Below are 22,033 nucleotides of genomic sequence, written 5' to 3'. Positions count from 1 at the left end.
GCCCCTGGGGGTCCCCCCCTGGCCTCGGGTGGGCCCAGCGCTCCCACACAGCCCCTGGGTGAGGAAAGACAGGAGTGACCAAGGCTGTGGTATCCTGAAAACAGTTTATTCCAGCACTATTCCGTGGGAGCATAAATAACAACGGGCACTGACAGCATGTGGGACGCGACGAGGGCAGCGGGACACGCCGGGGACAGAGGGACAGCCCTGCCCTGCCCTGCCCTGGGGGTGCCAGGCAGCTCAGCAGCTGGGAGCCAGTGAAAGTGGGGATAGCCAGGAATTCCAGCAGTATTTGGTGTCCTTCCCTGTCTGTGCTACAGGTCCAATCCATCAAACCTGTGATTGTACAACGTGCTGAACCCACCGACACCCGCAGGGTCCATCCCACCACAGGATCCATCCTTGGGATCCATCCCACAGAATCCATCCCTTGGGATCCATCCATCCCACAGGGTCCATCCCTGGGGCAGCATCCTTCCCAGGACCATCCCAGGGACATCCTTCCCCCTCCCTGTGGCACTGGCAGTGTCCCAGCAGACAGGAGGAAGGGAAATCCCTCCTGGCAGAGGCAGAAGGAGCAGAATTCCCTCCCCAGGTAGGAAACCCAGGCTGGCTTTTTGTTATTTTAAAGGATACTGGTGCATGTGGAGCTGCTCCCTTCCCGGGCTGCACCCTGGGACACTCACAGGCTGCTCCTGCCAAATCCTGCCTGTGCCAGAGCCTGCCTGGCCGTGCCAGGGGAGGGATCCTGGGCTCCCACTGTGGGAAGGGGTCCCTGGCTCCAACTGCGGGATGGATCCCGGATTCCCACCCCATGGGAAGGATCACAGGCTCTCGCCATGGGAAGAGTCCTGGGCTCCCACCATGGGAAAGGCTCCTGGGCTCCCACTGTGGGATGGATCCTGGGCTTCCCACCACGGGAAGGCTCCCAGTGTCCCCCCACAGACCCAGCTCGGGTGATCCAGCCCTTCTCCCCACCCCTCCCTCCCAGTTCTGCCCCCACCGTCACATTTTTTTTTTGCATAGGAAAAGAAATTAATAGCAAGGAAGCGTCAGCTTTCCCGGGAATCCGGCTCCTCCCGGGGACGGGGGGGGGGCACAGGGCTCCTACTCACGGGGAGCGCCGGCCCCTGGGAGGCAGCGTTAGAGCGGGATTAGTGCCGGGCACACGTGGAGCACGCGGATCCATCGGCGCTGGGACCTCGGCGGGCTCGTGGCTGGGTGAGTGGGGGCAATAAAATTAAAGAGCGAGTAGAAACAACGGAGAGTTTATTTAGAAAACGTCCCTGGGAGTTAATTGTTCTTCGGGCTGTTCCGTAAGTTCTTCAGTTCCAGCTGGAGCTGCCGGATCCGAATGTCCTTCTGGGACAGCTCGTCCTTCAGCCGCCGGATCTCGTCCTGCTGCCGGAAAAACACCCGGAGGAGCTGCAAGGCAAGGGGGGAGAGGGAGGGATGGAGCTGGAGGGACCACAACGTCCACGTCACCCTCCTCCCAGCCCCGGAGCTGTGCTGGGACTGAGCCCTAGTCCGGCTGATTTTGGGGACAAAGATTTTAGCTGTGGTGTTAGGAAAAGGGGATGGATTTAAACTGAAGGATGGGAGATTTAGATGGGACACTGGGAAGAAATTTTTTTTTTCATGAGGGTGGGCAGGCCCTGGCACAGGTTGCCCAGAGATGCTGTGGCTGCCCCTGGATCCCTGGAAGTGTCCCAGGCCAGGTTGGATGGGGCTTGGAGCAACCTGGGCTGGTGGAAGGTGTCCCTGCCCATGGCAGGGGGTGGCACTGGATGAGCTTTAAGATCCCTTCCAACCTAAGCTTTTCCAGGATTCCATGATTCTAAACCAAATTCCTCCCAGGAGCAGGTGCTGATGTATCTCCAGCACCTCCATGTGTTGTTCCCAGACAGGGCTTTTAGTTAAAACCAAAGCCAATGGAGGAGCTTCACTCTGCTCCTTCTGGGAGCTCCAGGGCTGACATGGCTGCTTCAGGGGGCAGGGAAGCACCCAGTGCCTCAGGCTGGGAATGCAGAGACCTACACAGGGGTGTCTTTCCGGGTTCATCCTGACCATGTCCCCCCCACCCAGGCTGGGCTGTCCCACCTCGTTCTCCGTGCGGGGCGGGACGTTCTCCAGCAGGTCGATGCCATTGACCACAACGCTCTTCTTCTCCCTCACCGGGGCCTTGAAGACAATTTTGGACGTCCTCTTGTAGCCCTCCTTCAGCGACATCAGGATGGGATCTGAGGGGACACAGGGGGGATGGGGTCAGGGGGGGCTGCAGCCCCATCTCGCTGCCCAGCCAGCACCCACCCGGCGTGGCACCAGTGCCACCAGTGGCTTTACCTCTGTTCATGCCACTCAGCCACTCGTCCGGGGTCAGGGCGGGCTCCGTGCCCGGTGTCATGGGGTAAATGTCCTCCTGGTAGGTCTCGGACTGCAAACACAGGGAGAGAGCACCCACCTCCATGAGCCCTCCCTGTGGGCAGCGGGGACACCCCTGGGGAGGGGATAAACTGGGGGGTGACCTCTCAGCTGGGCAGCTCGGGGCACAGGGAGCAAATTTGGGAAGTGCTGGCTGGCACTGGGAGGGGATGGAGGAGGATGAGCAGCTGCTGAGCTGCCTCAGAATCTGGGACTGGGCCCTCCACACAGCCCTGGGTTTGCTTCCCAACACTAAACCCCGACCCCAGATGTGTTTTCCCAAAACACCCCCAAACCCCAGGTGAGACAAGCCCCTCCTTCCCTGGCCCCACGGACCAGGCTGATTTCGCACAACATGATTGCCAGGAGCAATGTGGAGATGCAATTCCGAAAAAGCATTCTCATTAAACCTCAGGCCAAACCCCCCTGGGAAGTGAAATGATGGAGAGGTCTGAGCCTGGTGCAAAGAGACCCAACCACAGGACTGGGCAGAGCGGGGCACATCCATCCCTCTGGGCCCTCCCCAGACAGCCCCGTGCACTCACCCTCCTGGGCACGATCATGGAGATGGGCTCGATGAGCCCCTTGAGGGTGATGAGTTTGTAGAACCGAAAGACCTCACAGGCCGACACGTCCAGGCCGTGCTTCGGCATCACCCCTGCAGAGCAGGCACCGCCCGTCACCCTGGCACACAGCCCCCACAGCCCCTGCTGTCCCCCACAGCCCCTGCTGCCCCACACAGCCCCTGCTGCTCATTGATTAACCCCTGGCATCACCCCAAGCACCTGGAGATGGGCCATGCCAGGTTTGCAGGGTGTTGGGAGAGGGATGAGCAGCTTTTATTTGGGATAGTCGCTGATGTCCCCTGGTGAAGCCACGAGTGACAGCAGGAGGGGTGTCCCTGGACGTGCACCAACCCCAGCAGGGCTGAATCACCACGGGAAGGGCAGCACAGGGGTGGGAATGTCACCCTGCAAGAGCTGCAGCCGATGCTCCAGAGCTGGAACAGCACCCGCCAAACCCATCCCGAACCCATCCCAAACCCAAACCAAACCCAAACCAAACCAATGTAATTAAACACCTTCCATGCTCTGGCTCTTCCCTGCCCCAAGCTGGGGAGCTGTGCCCGGGATCCTTACCCAGTCCTTTCTGCGGGGCCGGGGAGCGGAATTCCATGAGGTAACTCAGGTAGGGCTTCTCGGAGCCGATCTCGTAGTAGCGGATGTTGCCATCGCCCTGGAGCAGCACAGGGAACAGGGACAGGTTAGTCCTCTGGGAAATGTGAGCGGCAACAAAGGCCATCATAAAGACCAGTTAGAGGGCAGGGTTAGCTGGGATATTGGGAAGAAATTCCTCCCTGTGAGGGTGGGGAGGCCCTGGCACAGGCTGCCCAGAGGATCTGTGGTTGCCCCATCCCTGCAAGTGTCCAAGTGTCCCTGGGCACTGCTGGGGGCACACGGGCTGGGAATGCCCAGGAAGGTGCCCCCCACACCCCGTACCTTCCCCGCCAGGTACAACATGTGGGTGTCGGCGTCGTAGAACGGGAAGAGGAGCCCCGAGAGCCCATCGATCTCCTCCTCGATCAGGGGCATGGACAGGTCTTCCTGAAAAACAGGGACATGGCTGGAGCAGGGGCCGGCAGGGATGGAGGGGGATCCAGCAGGGATGGAGCAGGGATGGTCCCAGCACCCACCTGGTCCCACAGGGCGATCTGCCGCGTGTTCCAGCGCGACACGCCCGTGGTGAGCAGCCTCTTGGTGCTGCCCAGGAACACCACCCTGTTGACACGGTGGTTCTTGCAGCTGGCCTCCTGCAGGGCAGGGTGAGCTCTGTCAGCCCCACTGAGACCCCGGGAAAGCCCCTGCCTTGCCCCTTCTCTCCTCTCCCTCCTCATCCCCCATGAAATGCCAGCTCTGTCCCCAGCCGTGTGGGGACACTGTGCCTCAGGACCTGTCCCCTGTGCAAGCCAAACGTGCCCATTTCCCTGAATATTTGAGATCACCTTTACTGAGAACCCCCCAACTCCCTCCAAACTGTGACCTCTGCAACCTCCCCTTCCATTTCCACTATTTCCCACCACAAATCCTAAATTAACAATGGAGTAAAAGCCTCCAGCTGCTCTGCTCGGGACGAGGCAGAGCCCTCCCCATCATCTCCACCCAATGGAAGAGCCCTCTCCAAGCAGAGAATCTCCTGCAGCCCCCGCCCCGCGTGCCAAGCGTCTCGCCACGAGCACGAGCAGCCCCTCGCAGACTCTTTTGGATGTTGCAGCGGGAATTCCTCCCCCTCCAAGGATCTTATTCCCAACCCCCCCCCCTCAGGCCACGGCACCTGCAGGACCCGCCCGGAGCGCGGCTCCACCACGCGCAGCTTCTTGTCCTTGCAGGTGGTGGCCAGCAGGCTGCCGTCCGTGTTGAAGGACATGCACAGGATCACGTCCGTGTGGCAGTCGATCATCTTCACCGGCTCCCCGATGTCCAGGTTCCAGATCAGCACCTGCGGGGAAGGCGCAACCCGGGCTAGCGGAAGGTGGATCCTCCCGGATGCCTCCCAACTCGAACCGTTCCATGGGCACGCCCTGGCGACTCCCAGCCCGTGCCACGAGCAGGGAGAGGCATTCCCAGGGTCATTCCCAGCAGAGCTGCAGCCACCCCGAGCAGCACTCACCTTGTAGTCGTAGCCGGCGCTGAAGAGGATGTTGTTGGTGGTCGGGTGCCACTCGACCAGCCCCACGCGCCGGCTGTGCCCGTAGAGCTCCAGGACGGCCTCCGTCATGTTCCTCTTCAGCCCGCCCTCGGGAATCTCCCAGATCCGCACCTGTGGGGCGGGGCAGGCCCTGCGATGGGTTTGGAACACCCAGGACACCCCAACACCCTCCTGGGGGCTCTGAGCAGCTGAATCCCTGTGGTGCCTCCATGGCAGCCTCGTCCCACACCCTAATGCCACAATGTCCTCGTCCCAGTCCCTCTGCTCTGCCACTGGGAAACCATTCCCTGTGTCCTGTCCCTCCATCCCTTGTCCCCAGTCCCTCTCCAGCTCTCCTGGAGCCTCTTTAGGCCCTGGAAGGGGCTCTCAGGTCTCCCTGGATCCTTCTCTTCTCCAGGTGAGCCCCCCCAGCTCTCCCAGCCTGCCCAAGGCCGATCCTGCCGCCCCTTCAGCCGCTCCTCCCTCTCTTCCCCCGCACCCCAAGGATTGTCCCGCCCGTCCAGCAAGGGGGGCCACAAAAATTAATTCCCAATTAGAGCAGTGAAAGATCTGCATGAGGACTTTCTGCCTCTTAAGGGGAGGGAGACCCTGCTCTTGGGGCGCAGAGGGAGGGGTGTCGTGAGACAGACACGGCTCCGGGGGTGCTGTGGCTCCAAGGGACAAATTCCAAGAGCATCAGAGGATTTCAGACACAGCACAACCCGAGGACAAGCAACACAACCCAAGGACAAGCCACACAAGGCTGGTTGTTGGGTGTTGGAGGAGCTGGTTATGAAAGCAGTGGGTTATGAAACAACTGTTACCAAACCTCCTGCTCAGAGAGAGCTCCGGAGAGGCTCCTGCAGCACCAGCCCAGGAGGACACCGGGAAAGCTCCAAGTGCTGTCACCTCAGCTCGGGGAGCAGCTCTCGGGGCAGGCAGCCCAGGGATGGGTGTAACACGTCCTGCATCCCTGCCCAGCTGGGAACCACGGCCAGGGCCCTGCAGCAGCGTCACCTCTGCGGCCCAGCCTGGTTACATCACTCCTTGGCTTTGCCAAAAAGCAGAGGAAGTGCCAGGGACGGGCTATTTTGGGCAGGTTTCCCCACGGCCTGGAAAGGGATGGTCAGGACGGTCACAGCACCAACACTGCTCCCTTGGCAGGACAGGCACAGCTGGAGCTCACCCAAAACTCATCCCAGCCCGGGATGGAAACGGTGCTTTGGGAAAAGTCTCGTTGAAAAGGCCCCAGAGGAGCAGCCCCAGCAGCGATTCCAGCACACAGCGAGAGCAGGAGGGGGGGACACGGACATTTCCCCTCCCAACCCGGCCTAAGGAACCTCCTGGATGGAATTGTTCCTGGAACACCTGACTTCCCACAGGGAAATGACTCCTGCAAGCAGGACACTGTGCTGCAACCCCCCCCTGGGGCTCAGCACAGCTCTGCACATGAATTACATATAAATAGATAGAAATTTATACTTAAACATATATTTATATTTACTTAGATATCATTTGTGCTTAATAAGTAATATATAAGTGAATATAAATAGATATAATTGATATCATGGCTATAACAGATATAAATACCTATTTAAACACATTTATATTTACTTAAGTAATTTATGTAGTATAAATTATTTCAAAATATATATGCATAAATTTATGTATATATTCCATATATGTGTATTTATATGCATAAATTTATATATATTTATATATATAACATATATTTATGTGTATAAATATATGTGCACAAATTTCTGTATATATTCTACATATATTTATATGCATAACTATAAATCTATAATTATGTATATGTATATAAAAATATAGAAATATATAGAAAATATATACATATGTATATATTTAATATACTTAATATAGTTAATAATTAATCAAGTATTGATTTATAAATTAATTTAAAATTAATTATAAATATTGTCAGAAAATAATACATTATGATAAAACGTTATATAACTATAAAATTTATAATAATTAAAAATCAATTACAATCAATTACATGCCTAACAATTTTATATTTTTATATCTGTCTTATATTTGCATATTTTAATGGAAAGGTATAAATAGATGAAATGCACAACTGAGAGGAGGGAGGTGCCAGCCCGGAGCGTCCCCACTCACCGTGGTGTCCTCGGAGCAGGACGCGATGATGTTCTCAATGAAGGGGTTCCACTTGATGTCCAGCACATTGCCCTGGTGCCCACACACCTTGGGGTAGTTGGGTTCGATCCGGCCTGTCTGTCCCAGGACATCGAGCCACACATCAGCAAAACCATCGAGATCATCGAGCCCAACCCCGCACGGCCAAGGCCACCTCTGACCCACATCCCAAAGTGCCACATCCACGGGGCTTCTAAATCCCTCAGGGGTGGAGATCCACCCCTGCCCTGGGCTGGACAACTCTTCTGGGGAAGAAATTGTCCTGACATCCAACCTAAAGCTCCCCTTTGCAGGACGGTCTGAAACCAAGGGCAAAAGGGCTGGAAGGGACTCGAGATGCCCCAAAGAAACCCTCAGGCCATTAATCCCAGAATCCCTGAGCAGTTTGGGTTGGAATGGGCCTTAAAGATCACCTCATTCCACCCCCAGGGACACCTTCCACTATCCCAGGTTGTTCCAAGGCCTGTCCAGCCTGGTTTGGTTGAATTCTTTGATATTTCTTTGGAATATACAACCAAGGTCCACCTGCCTCCCCTGCAGGATGAACCCCCAGCACCTCCGGGATCATCGGCACTCCTGCTGGTGCCACACCAGGATGGGATCCTTCCACATGGATGGGATCCTTCCACATGGATGGGATCCTTCCACATGGATGGAAATCCTTGCAGAGCTGCTGTGGATGGAGGAGGACAGAACGGCAGAGGACAGCAGCCAGGTGAGATTCCCAGCACGGATGGGTGATGGGATCCCCCTCACAGGGACCTGGCTGGGAATCTCCGTGTCCCACCACATCCCACCGCCCTTCCTTTCCCCTGCCGGCTCCTTCCCACCCCCACAGGCACCGTGCCTGGAGCGTGCAGACTAAGTAGGTCAGCACCACACACCACTAAATATTTCATGGCCCTCCCAGCTCTGACCTCTCCCGGTGGAGCTCCCGGCCCCGTGTGATGGGAACAAAGGAATGCGCTGCCTTTGTGCCATGGGAAGCTCAGGGAAACCAGGAGAGCTCCGGGCAGGCCCAGGGTGAGCCCCTGCACTGTGGCTGCTGGGGTGGTTTACGTGAATTAAGGTTTATTTGGATTGATTTGCTCTCGAGGTGACAGAGGTGCCGAATGCCAGGTGGTTCCAGTGGATTCCAGCCTGGAGCAGGCCAGCCCAACCCTCTGCAGACCCCTTGGCAATTTAAAAATCCTCTCTCAACTTTGAAACCCTTCCTCTGTTTTAAAATCCTCTCTCACTTTCAGAACCCTTTCTCAGCTCTAAAACACTTCACCAATTTACAAATCCCTTATCAATTAAAAAGCATTTTTCCAGGCGCTTTCATGGAAGAGGCAGCTCCTGCCCGAATTCCTGCAGGAGCTCTGAGCCCTCCCTGGGGCAGAGCCGTGACCTCATCCGGCCCTGCAGCCCCGGGCTGTGTTTTATGGGTCACTCTGGGTATTGAGGTGAAGGACAAAAATAGGTCCCTGCTCCCTGGGCCTGCACTCCACGAGCAAACAGCTCCATCCCCTGGGTTGGGGCACTGGTGTCCTCCCTCTGCCCTTCCCACCGTCCGGGACAAGCCCTCATTAATTCCCGATGGATTCCCGTCACTGGCTCCCAGCTCAGGAGCCTCTTTTAATTAGGGCATGGCAGGCAAATTCCCACCCCAGACGGTGCAGGGATCGTGTTCCCCGGGCCTGGATCCTGCCTGGGGGATTTCAGCTCCAGCAGGGACAATTCCAGGGGTGGAGGGGCAGGGAGAGCCGGGATGGGGTGGCTGCATCCACCTTCTCCTTCCACTGCCAACAGCGTCCCTTTGGCCTGCTCAGGGAGCCCAAACTTTGGGAATTCTGCCCATCAGCAACTCCGTGGCTCAGACCCGAGCAGCCACATCCACCCTGGATCCTGAAGTGCCCCCTGCCCCCTCACTAAGGAGCTTTTTGCTGCATTTCCCTGGAGCTTCCCCCTGGATAAAGTGACTGACATTCCTGAACAGCACAAAGGGAGTTTTCCTGGGAGTGTCCCAGATTTGGAGGGGGGTTAGTGCTGTTAGAAACCAGTTCAGCTTTTTAGGGACAAAACCAAGCCAAGTGACTTCCTGACAGCCTTTCCAGGGTGTCCCAAACCTCTGGATGATGTCACAGCCCAAGGGACGGTGCCCTGAAGCCCCAACCCTTCCTCATCCCCCCTCCTGCCTCCCAGGAGACTTTTCCTTGCCTAAATCCCAAACCCTGGAGCATCCCGCATGAGAAACTCAGAATCATTAAGGATGGAAAAGACCTCCAAGGCCACCAAGCTCAACCTTGAACACATCCCTGTTTAAATATTTAAATATCACAGTGATATTTAAATACATTTTAAATATTTCTTTTCCTCAGTGGCCAAGGCCTTTGGGAAGTCCCTGTCCCACCAAACCTGCCCAGTGGGGGACAACAGCCCCCAGTTATCCCAAGGATTGCCCCTCAGGACCCCCATTCCTAGGAAAAGCAAGACCTGAGGAGGAGCCACTGAGAGCTCGTGGGCCAAACCACCAGAGAAATCATCAGAAAACCTTCACTTAAATAAAAATAGAGTCTTTCTGGTGCAGAGAAAAAAGGTTTGATCCAAAATTGATTTTCTGAGAAGGGGTGGAGGGCAAGAGTTACAAACATGCTGCTTTTCACTAAAAGCATCTTGATACCCAAACTCAGCATTTTCATGGAAAAATCCGATTTTTTTACATTCTACAAGTTTTTCCATGGGAAAAAAAAATATTTCTGCCTTTGATTTATAGGCAGGGATAGCTCAGTCAGATTTTTGCCCGAGATATGATGAGTTTTGATTAAAACTGGCCCAAGGGATGGGTTGTGCCACGCCCAGGGCACCTGGGAGAGGAGAAGGAGCCAAATAAAGGCAAGAAAAAGGGAGAAGGGGATCCAAAAAGCGGGGATTTGGGCCGTGTTTTGCTGTGCAGTCTCTCTCCCAGGGGCCTGGGCAGCAGCCCTGCCTTAAGCCAAGGTGATTCCTAATCCCTGGATCCTGAGCCCGGGCTGAGGGGGGCTCAGTGACCCAGATCTGTCCCTGCAGGGCCAGGTGAGGAGCCACGAGTGGGTTTCAGCAGCTCCAGAGCTTTTCTGGGATGGGCTGGAAGGAGCCAAATCTTGCCCAGCCTCAGCCCCTCCCTCTGCTGGAGCAGCTGGGAAAGGGGGACAGGGTTTGTGTTTCCCCTGGGGGAGAAAGGGAATGGTTTTTAAAAGCTGGTTTAACTCAGGGATTTCAGGGCTTGGGGAGGGAGAAGGAAACGTTCCCTGGGAAGGGCTGGAACAGCAGCAAGGGCAGAGGAACCTGCAGCTCACGAGGAACTGCCCTGTCAAGGACCCTCTCCGGGAGCCTCCTGGGCATCTTCAGACTGCAGGGATGGGAATTGTCACCCCTTCAGCCCCTGGAGCAGCACAGCCTGGTCTCCCCAGGGCAGGAATCCACATTCCCTCTGCACCAACCAGCAGCAAGCTCAGATAAATCATTCCAGTGCATACACATATTTCCTAAACCCTTCACCAGCTTCCCTTGAAATGCAATCCCAGAGCGCTTCCCCATCCCCACGTTTCCACCCAAACCCTTTATTCAGCTCTGCCCTCCAATCCCACCTGGAGAACCTCACGGCATCCAGGTGCCAACTCCTCCCCAGCCATCCCTGGGGAGAATCCCACCACCCCCAAGGCAGGAACCCCCCAGCCCACCCTCAGCCCCAGGGCCACCCTTCCCAGGCAGCAGCTCCCCCAGCTGCTCCTTGATCCCTGATTAGCTGGCAGAGCAGGATCAGGGAAGCGCTGCCTGAGCCAAAGGGGATTTACAGGGTTTCCCAGGAAATCCTTGAGTACACACGAGTCTCCAGTGGCTGAGATTAGGAGTAAATACATTTACTGCTGGCTCTTTAAATAAAAAAAAAAAGAAGGGCTCTTCTCCCCGAGAGCCAAAAGGAGGGAATTACACAGATTTGTCCCAATATCTGACCTGTCCCTCCCCTGGCACAGCCTGAGGCCGTTCCCTCTCCTCCTGTCCCTGTTCCCTGGGAGCAGAGCCCGACCCCCCCCCAGCCCCTTCCCCCTTTCCTTGTCATGAGGCCCCAAAAACGAACCTACAAACCCCACCTTTTGGGATCCTTTGAGATAAAGGGGCTCAGATTATTTGCTATAAAAAAATAACATCGATTTACGTGGGATTTAGCTCCTCTTACTGATACAACTGAACCCCACAAGCCATAAAATCGGCATCACTCGACACCATTTTCAGCAGAACGGGGGTTTAAATCCCAGCTACTCCTCTTGTGTGGATAGAAAAGCTGCTAAATTAAACAGAAATAGCCTTAAATTAAACAGAAATACTCCTAAATTAAATATAAACGCAGTTAAATTAAATATAAACACTGTCAAGGGCTGTGAGCATCATCTGCCCAGGCAGGCACTTGGAATTCCCACTTGGAATAACTGTCACAGGAGCTTCTCCAGCCACACTGGACCCACAGAACCTGTGCCCCTGTATCCCTAAAAACCCCAAAACAACACACACAGCAGCTCTTGACAAACAATTTGCACAGATGAACCCCCCAGGAGGATTTCTCTGCACCATAAAAGCAACAGCCAGGCTCGAGCTTGTTAATTAAAAAGACAAAAGCCCCTCTAATGTCCCTGTTAAATTGGATTATGGACATTAAAGATAAATCCGTGGTTATGGGTAACAAAAAGCCATTTTTTTCCCCGGCATGGAGGAGGTTCCTGTGGATTTTAGCCGGCAGAGGGGGCAGGAAGGGCTGCACTGAGAGCCCAGTAAAGCCCAGGCTCAACCTCAGGCTTTGCTGCAAACCCAGCCATAAACTCCCTATTTCCCCTCCCATGCTCTGCTGGCCCAAGAACCCTCATTTTCTCCTTCTTTCCCCCTCTGATCCAAACCAGCATTACAATTTTACCCTGATTTTTTTTTTTTTTTTTAAACTAATCCAGGTGTTAAAATCAGCCAGATCCCAGGGCTGGGCTTCCCACAGCTGCCTCTCGTTGATAAATTTAGGGACACCAGGTGGGAACAGCAATGCTGAAGAATCAGCTTTATTTTTTTTTTTAAGCCTCAGGTCCTTTTTTCTTTTTTTCTTTTTTTTTTTTTTTTCCTGACCAGCTGTAGGTTAAAAAAAAAGTCTCCTGCAGCCTCAAATCAGGCAGAGAAAAAACGAGAGGAAATGAATTCAGAGCAGGGGAGTCTCCAGTGTCCCGAGTGTAAAGGTAGGACAGCTCCAAGGACGTGGGAACTGGATCAGGGCACACAGGAACAGGGAGGGTTCTGGGGGGGTTTTCCTGCAGAAAACTCCTGGTGCTTTGGAAAAGCAGCCCTGGGAAGGGAGGGGAGGGGGGGTGTGATGAGTTTGCCCCTTCTCTGCCCAGCCCTGGCAATGAGGGGGGTGACAGGGGGGTCCCTTGGGAGCACAAACGGAGCAGGTGCCACCAGGAGCTGGAGCCAGGACAAGGAGCCAGGGCAGCATTCCCAGTGTTCCCGCTCACCAGCTGCCATCCCAGGGCACCCAGAGGGAGTCAGGGATCCCAGCCCATCCAGGGACAATGGCACTGCTCCCTGGGACACCGGGAATGTCCCCTCCCTGTGCTGGGGCTGAGACAGGGCAGTGTTCCCTGCAGCACCACCCAAAGCCTCCTGTGATCCCAGCATTCCAACCTGCATCTCCCTTCCCTCCTGTGATCCCAGCATTCCAACCTGCATCTCCCTTCCCTCCTGTGATCCCAGCATTCCAACCTGCATCTCCCTTCCCTCCTGTGACCCCAGCATTCCAACCTGCATCTCCCTTCCCTCCTGTGATCCCACCATTCCAACCTGCATCTCCCTTCCCATCACAACCACAGCATCTCCCCCAGGGCCATCTGCTCCTTCCTCCTCCCTGTGGTTTTATCCTCCTCCAGCTCCATTCCAGGGACCTTCTGCACCTTCTCAGGTGCCCCTAAACCCCTGGAATTATTGGAGTAAGTTGTTTCCCCCCATCCTTTCGGATCTTTGGGTTCCAGGTGGGTGTGAGTCCTGCCTGCTTTGGACCTGAGGAGTTCTGGATGCTCTGGGGTGGGTGATGAGGTGGGGATCAGTCCAGGGTTAGACTTGAGATGATCCTGGAGGCCTTTCCCAAACTCAGAAATTTCTGTGACTCTGTGACCTGCTGTCCCTGTGCCCCCTGGGCTGCCTGGGGGGTTTGGGAATTCCATGGGGGATTGATGGATCCGTCACCCCCATGGGCTTGTGCTGACACCCCAGCAGTGACAGACATCAGTGTCCCACAAAATCCTTGAGGCTGGAAAGAACCTTGAAACCATCCAGACCAAACCATGGCCAAGGCCACCCATGTCCCCAAGTGCCACATCCACACGGATTTTAAATCCCTCAGGGATGGGGACTCCACCACAGCCTCTTCCAGTGCCAGACAACCCTTCTGGGGAAGGAACAACCTCAGCTGCCCCAGGCAGAGGGACACCCGAGGGCTCCTGCCAGCCCCCAGGACCCCCTGCTCACACCCCATGGCCACATCCACCCATCAGCAGCAGCAAAGCAGCCCTGGACACAGTGGGATGAGGGATCTGTCCCCTATCCCACCCCTCTCCTGCCCCATCCCAAGGCAGAGCTGGAGCAGCTCCCCCAGAGCAGCCCCAGCCCCGACAGGCAGCGCTGACACCATCAACAGGTTTGGATTTCGGCTTCCTTCGTGTAAACAGAGACTCCCCCTTCCTGCTCCTGCTTCCTCCGGGCAGATAACATTGTCTGCCTCTGGAAAACAAGTTATCCTTGTCCCCTGGGGGAACAGGGATCCCTCTGGCACTGTGGAAGTGATGCCACCACCCTCCCCTGCAAAGGGGACCTGAGGGAGCCCATGGCCATCCCAGGAGGGTGCATCACAACCCCCTTGTCCCCAGTCCCTCTCCAGCCCTCCTGGAGCCCCTTTTGGCCCTGGAAGGGGCTCCAAGGTCTCCCTGGATCCTTCTCTTCTCCAGGTGAACCCCCCCCCAGCATTCTCAGCCTGGTTCCAGAGGAATGGTCTGTCAGGACCACGAGCAGGGGTTGATGTCACTGAGCTCCTCTCCTGTGGAATTGCACCCTCCAAGCAGGACTGGATTTTGTTCGTGGTGATGGGGCTCAAGCCATTCTTGCTGAGCAGAATAACTGGACATTTTCCACGTGCTCTCCTCTCCCCTGGACTGAATCCTCAAGGCCGGTTTGGAGCACCCTGGGCTGGTGGGAGGTGTCCCTGCCCGTGGCAGGGGGTGGAACGAGATGAGCTTTAAGGCCCCTTCCAACCCAAACCATTGCAGGGCTCCATGATTCTCCTGTTGCCATGGATTGGGGAGCGAATCCTCCCCCTCCTGCCGAGGCTCAGCCGGAGCCTCCGCGCTGTCCTTCGCCCACTCCCCGCGGATATTTCTGGCACAAACCCCTCGTGGGGCTGGGGAGACGCCGCTTCCCAGCGGCTGAGGAGCCAGGATTTGGGAGCTGAGCGGCACAGGGTGGGAGGACAGGCTGGGGAGAGGCTGGAGGAACAAAGCGCAGCCAAGCTCCGTCTTCCCAACCCACACAGCCCCTTCCTGGCTCCCCGAAGCCGTGAGGAACCGGGATCGCTGCTGCGCAGGGAGGGCCATATGGGATGCAGTGGCACAGATTCTGGGGGGGCTCTGCTGAGCAGAACTGAGGACAGAAAGCAGGGGGAGAATGCAAAAGCATGTGGCAGCAAACCCAAGCCCGAGTGGCTCGGCTGTATCTGGGTTACCTTCGTTCTGCTCGGCTAAATCTGGCTGCCAGTTAATTAGAGGGCTGCTGATTTCCAAGGAAAATTAGTTTATTCTTAATGAGCTAATCAGCCCCTATTTAAAAAAAAAAAAAAAAAAAAAAAAAAAAAAAAAAAAAAAAAAAAAAAAAAAAAAAAAAAAAAAAAAAAAAAAAAAAAAAAAAAAAAAAAAAAGAAATTATTAGCTGCCACAAAGGCTGGTGCTGCCACTTGACACGGAGAGCCCAGGTCTGCTCCAGCCGGGAGTCAGAGGGCGGATTTTGCCAGGATTTCCCTTCGGAACAGGTTGCAAATGGCACCTCTGCTCTTATCCCACGTTTGCCAGGAATAAAAGGGTAATTCACTGGCAATATCAGGTTATTCCTGAGGATTTAGGATCAGGAGCAAGCGGGGTGAGGATGGGCATCCCCCCAGCTGGGGCTGGGGAAGCAGGGATGGGGCGGGAGCGCTCCGGGGGCTCACACAAAGCTCCTGCTTCCCCGAATATTAATGAGCCTCAAGCTGTGCTCAGCAATTAAAGCACTGATTATAATTTCTTCCATCTGTAGCGGAGTCGACTCCAGAAATCAAAGAGGAATTCAGGAGAGGTGGGAATGTTACGTGGGGAAAGTGTCTAAGAGGAATGATGGGGTGTGGAGGGGCTCGGAGGGATGTGCTCCTCCACCCCCCTGGCTCTGCCAGCTTCCCCTCCCAGCTGGAATTCCTGTGGATTTGGCACTGGATTTTGCTGTCCAGGAGTAGGGCAGTGCAGAGGGTCAAAGAATCCCGGAATGGTTCGGGTTGGAATGATTGCTGAGATTGTTCAGCTCCAATCCCCTGCCATGGACACATTCCCACTAGCCCAGGGTGCTCCAACCTGGCCTTGGACACTTCCAGGGATCCAGAGGCAGCCACAGCTTCTCTGCCCAACCTGTGCCAGGGCCTGCCCACCCTCCCAGGGAAAAATCTTCCTTTTGTCTACTTGATTAATCTCTCTTTCAGTCCAAAGCCATCCCTTCTCTCCAAGGTAACTCTAATTCCACGTTCAAGGTCTCTTTCCCTCCTGGAGCCTCAGGGATGAGCTCTGGGGCAGGAACACCGAGTGTGTCCCACTGGAGCATCAGCTGGATTTATGGGAGTGTAAAAGTGCAGGAGGAAGAGAAGTGTGGATCCCGTGGGATCTCGGGAAGGGCTGGAGAAGGAAAAGCACAACACAAGGAGCAGAAGGAAGTGCTGGAGGCAGGATTAGGGGAGAGGGGAAGAGCTGCCTTAAGGAGCCTGTTCCAGGTCTGATCACCCTCTGGATGAGGAAACTTTTCCTAATACCCAGCCTAAGCTTGTCCTGGCACAGCTCCAGATGTTCCCTCGGGTAATTTGGACTCAATGATCCTTGTGGGTCCCTCTTAACTTGGCAGATTTGGAGATTCTGGATGGAAAAGCTCCAATCAAGGACAAGGACTCGCTGCCTGCTCTGCAGGGTGAGGGGCTCCACAGGGACTTTCTGGGAGCTGTGTGGGTGAAATCTCAGGATCACAAACCCAGGTGGCACCTGGCATTGCCACAGGACAGGGTGGAGACATTCCCAGTGCCCAACTCCCCAAGAGATGCCAAAAACCCTCCAAGAGATGTCTCATCTCTTCCTAAATGAAAGCCCCAGTTCCCTGAGGCAGCTGGAAATCCTCCCATCCCACCTAGGAAAACCCCAGGAGAGACCAGCAGAGACTTTGAGGAGGGTTGGAGATGGAGATGGAGAAAGGGGTGGAGATGATGGAGATGGGGTGGGGAGTGGGGATGGGGATGGGGATGGAGATGGGGATGTAGGGATGGAGATGGACATGGAGAGGGGGATAGGGATGGAGATGGGGATGGGAATGGGGATGGACATGGACATGGACATGGGAATGTGGGGATAGGGATGGAGATGGGGATGAGGACAGAGATGGGGATGGAGACAGAAATGGGGATGGGGATAGGGATGGACATGGAGACAGAGAGGGAAATGGGGATGGGGATGGAGATAGGGATGGGGATGGATATGGACATGGGGATGGGGACGGACATGGAGATGGGATGGAGCTGGGGGTGGGGATGCAGCTGGAGATGGGGATGGAGCTGGAGATGGGGATGGAGCTGGAGATGGGGATGGGAATGGAGCTGGAGCAGCTCCAGGCCGGAGTGCCCTGCAGGGCCCAGGCTGACCTGCTCGAGGGGGATGACGAGGAAGGAGCCGCCGCCGGCGCTCTCGGTGACGATGGCGAGGAAGCGGGCGTTGACGGCGCAGAAGTGGTTGTCGTGCACGTTCTTGGTGATGGGGACGCCGTCGAAGCAGTGCTCCCGGCTCGCCACCTTCCCGTACACGTTCCGGAACTTGGAGCTGCGGTACTGCGGGCGCCATGACATCTGCGGGGACACGGCGGGGTCAGCATTCCCAAACCTCCCTCCCCCGGGATGGATCCCGCTCGCTTCCCGCTCCCGAGCCCTGCCGCGACAGGGGGGGTTATCTGGAGAGCTTTGGCACCCCTGGAAAACCTCAAACGTCCCCCCGGGGCCAGGGAGGGCTCACAAAAGGCACGGAAAGCCCCTGTGCTGCTGCAGAATTCCAGCTGCTCTCCTCCTCCGGAGCGGGCACTCCGTGTGCACACAACAAAGGAATTACGGCTCCTAAGGCGATGGCTCGGAAATGGATCCGCCTGGACCACGTGGGAGCGGGAATGGGGGCAGGATGGGAGCGCTCAGGCGGGAGGGAGCGTCGGGGAGATGGGATGTGCCGCGATCCGCTGCCTCAGCTGGATTGGAACGGGGATGCCCCTGGGGGCTGACCTGGAAAACCACAGGATCCACAGGAGACCCCTCAGCTGATCCTGGCAGAGCAGGGATCCTACGGACACACCAGCTGATCCTGGTGGATCAGGGATCTTAAAGATCTACCAGCTGATCCTGGTGGATCAGGGATCCCAAAGATCTACCAGCTGATCCTGGTGGATCAGGGATCCCAAGAATCTACCAGATCATCCTGTCAAACCAGGCATTCTGAGGACACACCAGCTAATCCTGGTAGATGAGGGATCCCAAGGATCCACCAGATGATCCTGATGGACCAAGAATCCCAAGGACCCACAAGTTGATCCTGTCAAACCAGGTATGCCAAGGACACACCAGCTGATCCTGGTGGATCAGGGATCCCAAGAGTCTACCAGATCATCCTGTCAAACCAGGCATCCTAAGGACACACCAGCTGATCCTGGTGGATCAGGGATCTCATGGCTGTGGGGCAAAAGGGAGAGTGAGGAGCAGCAGAGGGTCTCAGGGTCTGGGTTGGGAGGGACCTCAAAGCTCATCCCATTCCAACACCTTCCACCAGCCCAGGCTGCTCCGAGCCCCATCCAACCCAGCTTGAAATCCTTGAGGATTTAACCCGAAGTGAGAGCATCTCAGTATCCTGTTTCCCTTCTCCTGGCTCTGCTCCTGCCGGGGTTTTGCCCTATGGTTGAAACAAGGTCCTTGGCTGGGAACAGGCGGGAAAATCCACTTCCCAAACACCATCCTGGTGACTGATCCTTCAACAGAGGCTCTTGGGAAGCATCCCTCCTGTTTACACCTCCAGGTTTGGCCCGTGGGATCTGTCTGCCCTGGGCTGCCCAAATCCCTCTCCCTCTGGAGCCCCCTGGGCTGCAGGAGGCATTTCCTACAAATAAAAACCTCGAAGGATGTTCTGGCTGGGAAGAAAATCCCCATTTTTGCACTGCAGTGTTCCATTAGGGTGTTTCCACGAGTGATGCTTCAATTCTGGATGGATGAAAACTTCCCAAGCAGATTCCACCTTTATTTTGCCTTTAATTTTATTCTTTATTCCCCTTATCTTCCCCCTCTGTATCCACCAAGACCTTCTCTCCAAGGAGAGCAGACAGACACATCTCATGGTGCTTCCAAGGATCCAGAGGACAGGGGAAGGAGCAGGATCTTTAGAAGAAAGAAGAGCTTTAAGGTGCCTCCCAACCCAAACCACTCCATGATTCCATGATTTAAGATGGAAAATTATTAAAAATCAGCCTAATTTTCTATCCAGGAGGATGAAATCTCTCCTCCTGACTCCTCTGCCATCCAGGGGACAGTTCCAAACTGGACATGGTTTGTTATTCCCGTATTTGTTTTCCCTCCACGCGCTGCTCCTCCGCATCCCTCGCTCCCTGGGGTTTCCTGGCTCGGAGAGGGTGCACTGGAATTCCGTGCTGGACAAACATCCTATTTCCTGGCCTGGCCAGGGAAGGCTTTTGAAGGCAAGGAAGGGCTGGGGAGGAGGAGGGGAGGACTGTGGGATCCTGGGACATTGTGGGGACACAGCTCAGCATTCCCGTCCCGCTCCCGGCACGTCGCAGGTGGTGCCGACATCTCCCAGCCAGGAAGGAAAAGAGCCCCTTCCCCAAAGGAATGACACAAAGAGGGAGAGGAAAGGCTGGAAACAGCCACCAGTCCTGATGTCACACTGGCCCCACTGCCTGGGGCTTCCTCCCACGGGGCCTGTGGATGTGGAGACCAAACCCCCTCCTGTCCCTCCGGGCTGGAGAGGTGGCTGTGACCCACCATGGTGACAACGACACGGCCAAGGGCACACAGAAAACTCAAACACCCCCAAAACTTCAAGAGAAACGTTGCATTTCCTGCCTTCCCCTTGAATCTGAGCCCTGAGCAGCAGCTGAGCAGCACTTCCAGCTCCTGGGATGATTTTCCCAGATTTCTTCACCTTTTCCCTCCTCACTTATGAATTCTTTGACCTGAATTTTGTTGGGTCAGAACCTCTTGTTTTCATTGCAAGTTATTTCCCCTCCCTGAACATCCTTTATACTGTTCTGGAAGAGAGAAAGGGATGAAAGAAACTGGTGGGGGGAATTCAGGGATTCTTTGAGCCCCCACCCAGCCACCACCAGGAAGCAATTTGGGAAGAGAGAGGATTCTGGAAGACGAGAAAACAATCCTGCTAAACTCAGTCCTGGGTGCTGCCTGCCCTGGTGAGGGCACAGACACCCCTGGAGCCCTGGCTTGGATGGAAATCCCAGCTCCTAACCCTGCTCTGTGTGCCCCATCCAGCACTTCTGGAAGCACATCCAGAGCATTTTGCACTCCCACAACACACAGTTTTTATGGATCTCACTTTTTGAGTCATCCCCTGCATTCTGCTGACGTTAATGGGGCGTTTTTATTCCTCCATCCCCTCACTCCCAGTGACTCAGAGGCATGGAAAAAAAAAAAAAAAAAGGGATTATTGATTTCTCGGAGTCATTTCCATCCATCTCCAGGATCAGCCACCGTTTCCAAGGTTCCTTCAAGCTCTGCATTATTCTTGGACTCGGCTCTTTCCTCTCATTACCCAACTCCTCCCTCGTTTTGGGTTGAGCAGAACTCGCAGGAAAAAATGGGAATATTACAAAGCCCTCGAAGGGAGGCAGAAAAATCCATCCCATCCCCAGGCAGGACGTTCCCCATTGGCACCAACCACATGGAATGAGGAGCAACCCAGGAATTTTCTGGTGTTTTGAGGCTCCTTGCAGTATCTGACTTGTTTAAGTGCCCCAAAATCCCAGGCTGGAAGGTGGAAAACTCTTTGGCAACAGGAGTTGGAGCAGAAAACAGACGGGCTGGGAAGCCCTGAGTGAGAATATAGGGCAGGGCAGAGCATCCCTTCCCTGTTCCCTCCTTCCCTGCTGCTCCAGCATCCCTGGAGAGGGGCAGGAGGAGCCTGGGCAGGGGAGGGCAGGGCCAGGCAGCGCTGCCACCCCACTCCTCCTCCGCAAACAAAGGAACAAAGCAGCTCTTTGAGGTCTCACAATCGGGGAAAGGAGATCTGTGCCCGGGCCAGGGCACAGCCCTCCTTCCTGCAGCAAAAATCCGGCGTGGAAGGAGAAAGGTGCAGTGCCAGGGATCATTCCCGGGCTGTTCCTCGAACCCAGAGGAGAACACACAGCCCTGGAGGTGGGAAAAGCCCTCCTGTGCCAGGCAAGGAGCTCCATGTCCTGGCTCTGCAGAATTCCTTTCTATCTGACTCTCCCTGCTCCACTGGGAATGCAGAGGTGGGAGAGGATGGCCAGGAACGATGGAGGGTGGTTATCCAGAGATTCCCCGTGTGGAAAAGGGCTGGAGGAAGGCAGTGACAGGGAGGAGCAGGGAAAGGATTTTCCTCCCCCAGGGGAAGCTCCTCTGTGTACAGGTTGGGAAGAGCTGACTTCCCTCCTTTCCCCATCTATCCCAGGAGCTGCAAGATTCCATCACACCCCACAGGGATGGCACAGGAGCAAGAAAGGGAGGTGTCAGCAGGGCAGGATGAGGAGCAGAACATCCCTGAGGCTGCAGGGAGGGCTGAGATGCTCCTGCCCCTGGTAGGGAAGGAATAAAGCCTTAAAGAGGGGGGGTCAGACCTGGTTTTACAGCTGGAGGATCAATCTCACTGGAAATACAATCAAAACCCTTCTGATCCTGCAGGGGTTTTTTTCCAGGAGGTGGGACTGGAACCCACCCCCAGCCCCACAGGGATCTGAGCCCAGCACACACACAGATCCCCCAGGGAGAGCTCTGCCCTCATCCCTTGGGAACAGCACTCCCATCTGCCTGGCAAAAAAAGAGAAAAGGAGCCCAGCAGCAAAACACTCAGCCCCTCTTTGGAGGCTCTCTGAGCTGTTGGCAGCTCCAGCTTTGCTGACCAGCAGCAGCAGGGCCCGGCTCTTGTCTCAACGTGTTCGTTTTTTAAAAGCATCTTTTCAAGCATCGGGAGCCTTGGCAACAGCAGGAGGGAGGGAGAGCCCGTGCAGGGAGCTCCGGGCACAGGAATGGGCAGTGCCCCAGCCCAGCAGGCTGTGTAATCCCCCCAAAATCTGCACAGCCTATATATAGCCCCGATTAATCTGCCTCAACCATCAGAGCTTTCAGAGAAATTAATTTCTGCTTTCACCTGCGGCCAACAGGCATTTGGAGGGGTGAAAATCAAATTCT

General features: G+C 55.3%; 1 protein-coding gene across 1 annotated transcript; it reads right to left on the bottom strand.

Moving 5' to 3' along the window:
• Positions 1-1,252: 1,252 nt before the first annotated feature.
• On the bottom strand, positions 1,253-20,283 carry CORO2B (coronin 2B). The gene is made up of 12 exons (XM_027907637.1): positions 20,202-20,283; positions 17,252-17,452; positions 7,252-7,368; positions 5,089-5,238; positions 4,753-4,917; positions 4,115-4,231; positions 3,921-4,025; positions 3,561-3,657; positions 2,967-3,079; positions 2,344-2,434; positions 2,101-2,240; positions 1,253-1,425 (listed from the first exon to the last, which is right to left on the bottom strand). The coding sequence occupies exons 1-12, from the start codon at positions 20,220-20,222 to the stop codon at positions 1,294-1,296; spliced, it is 1,449 nt and encodes a 482-aa protein (XP_027763438.1). The 5' UTR covers positions 20,223-20,283; the 3' UTR covers positions 1,253-1,293.
• Positions 20,284-22,033: the final 1,750 nt, after the last annotated feature.

Source organism: Empidonax traillii, unplaced genomic scaffold (genome assembly GCF_003031625.1).
Source record: "Empidonax traillii isolate 1590-97213 ecotype Southwest subspecies unplaced genomic scaffold, ASM303162v1 scaffold1507:size98983, whole genome shotgun sequence".
Classification (NCBI taxonomy): domain Eukaryota; kingdom Metazoa; phylum Chordata; class Aves; order Passeriformes; family Tyrannidae; genus Empidonax; species Empidonax traillii.
The sequence above is the reverse complement of the archived record's forward strand: the minus strand, read 5'-3'. Positions and strand labels throughout refer to the sequence as shown.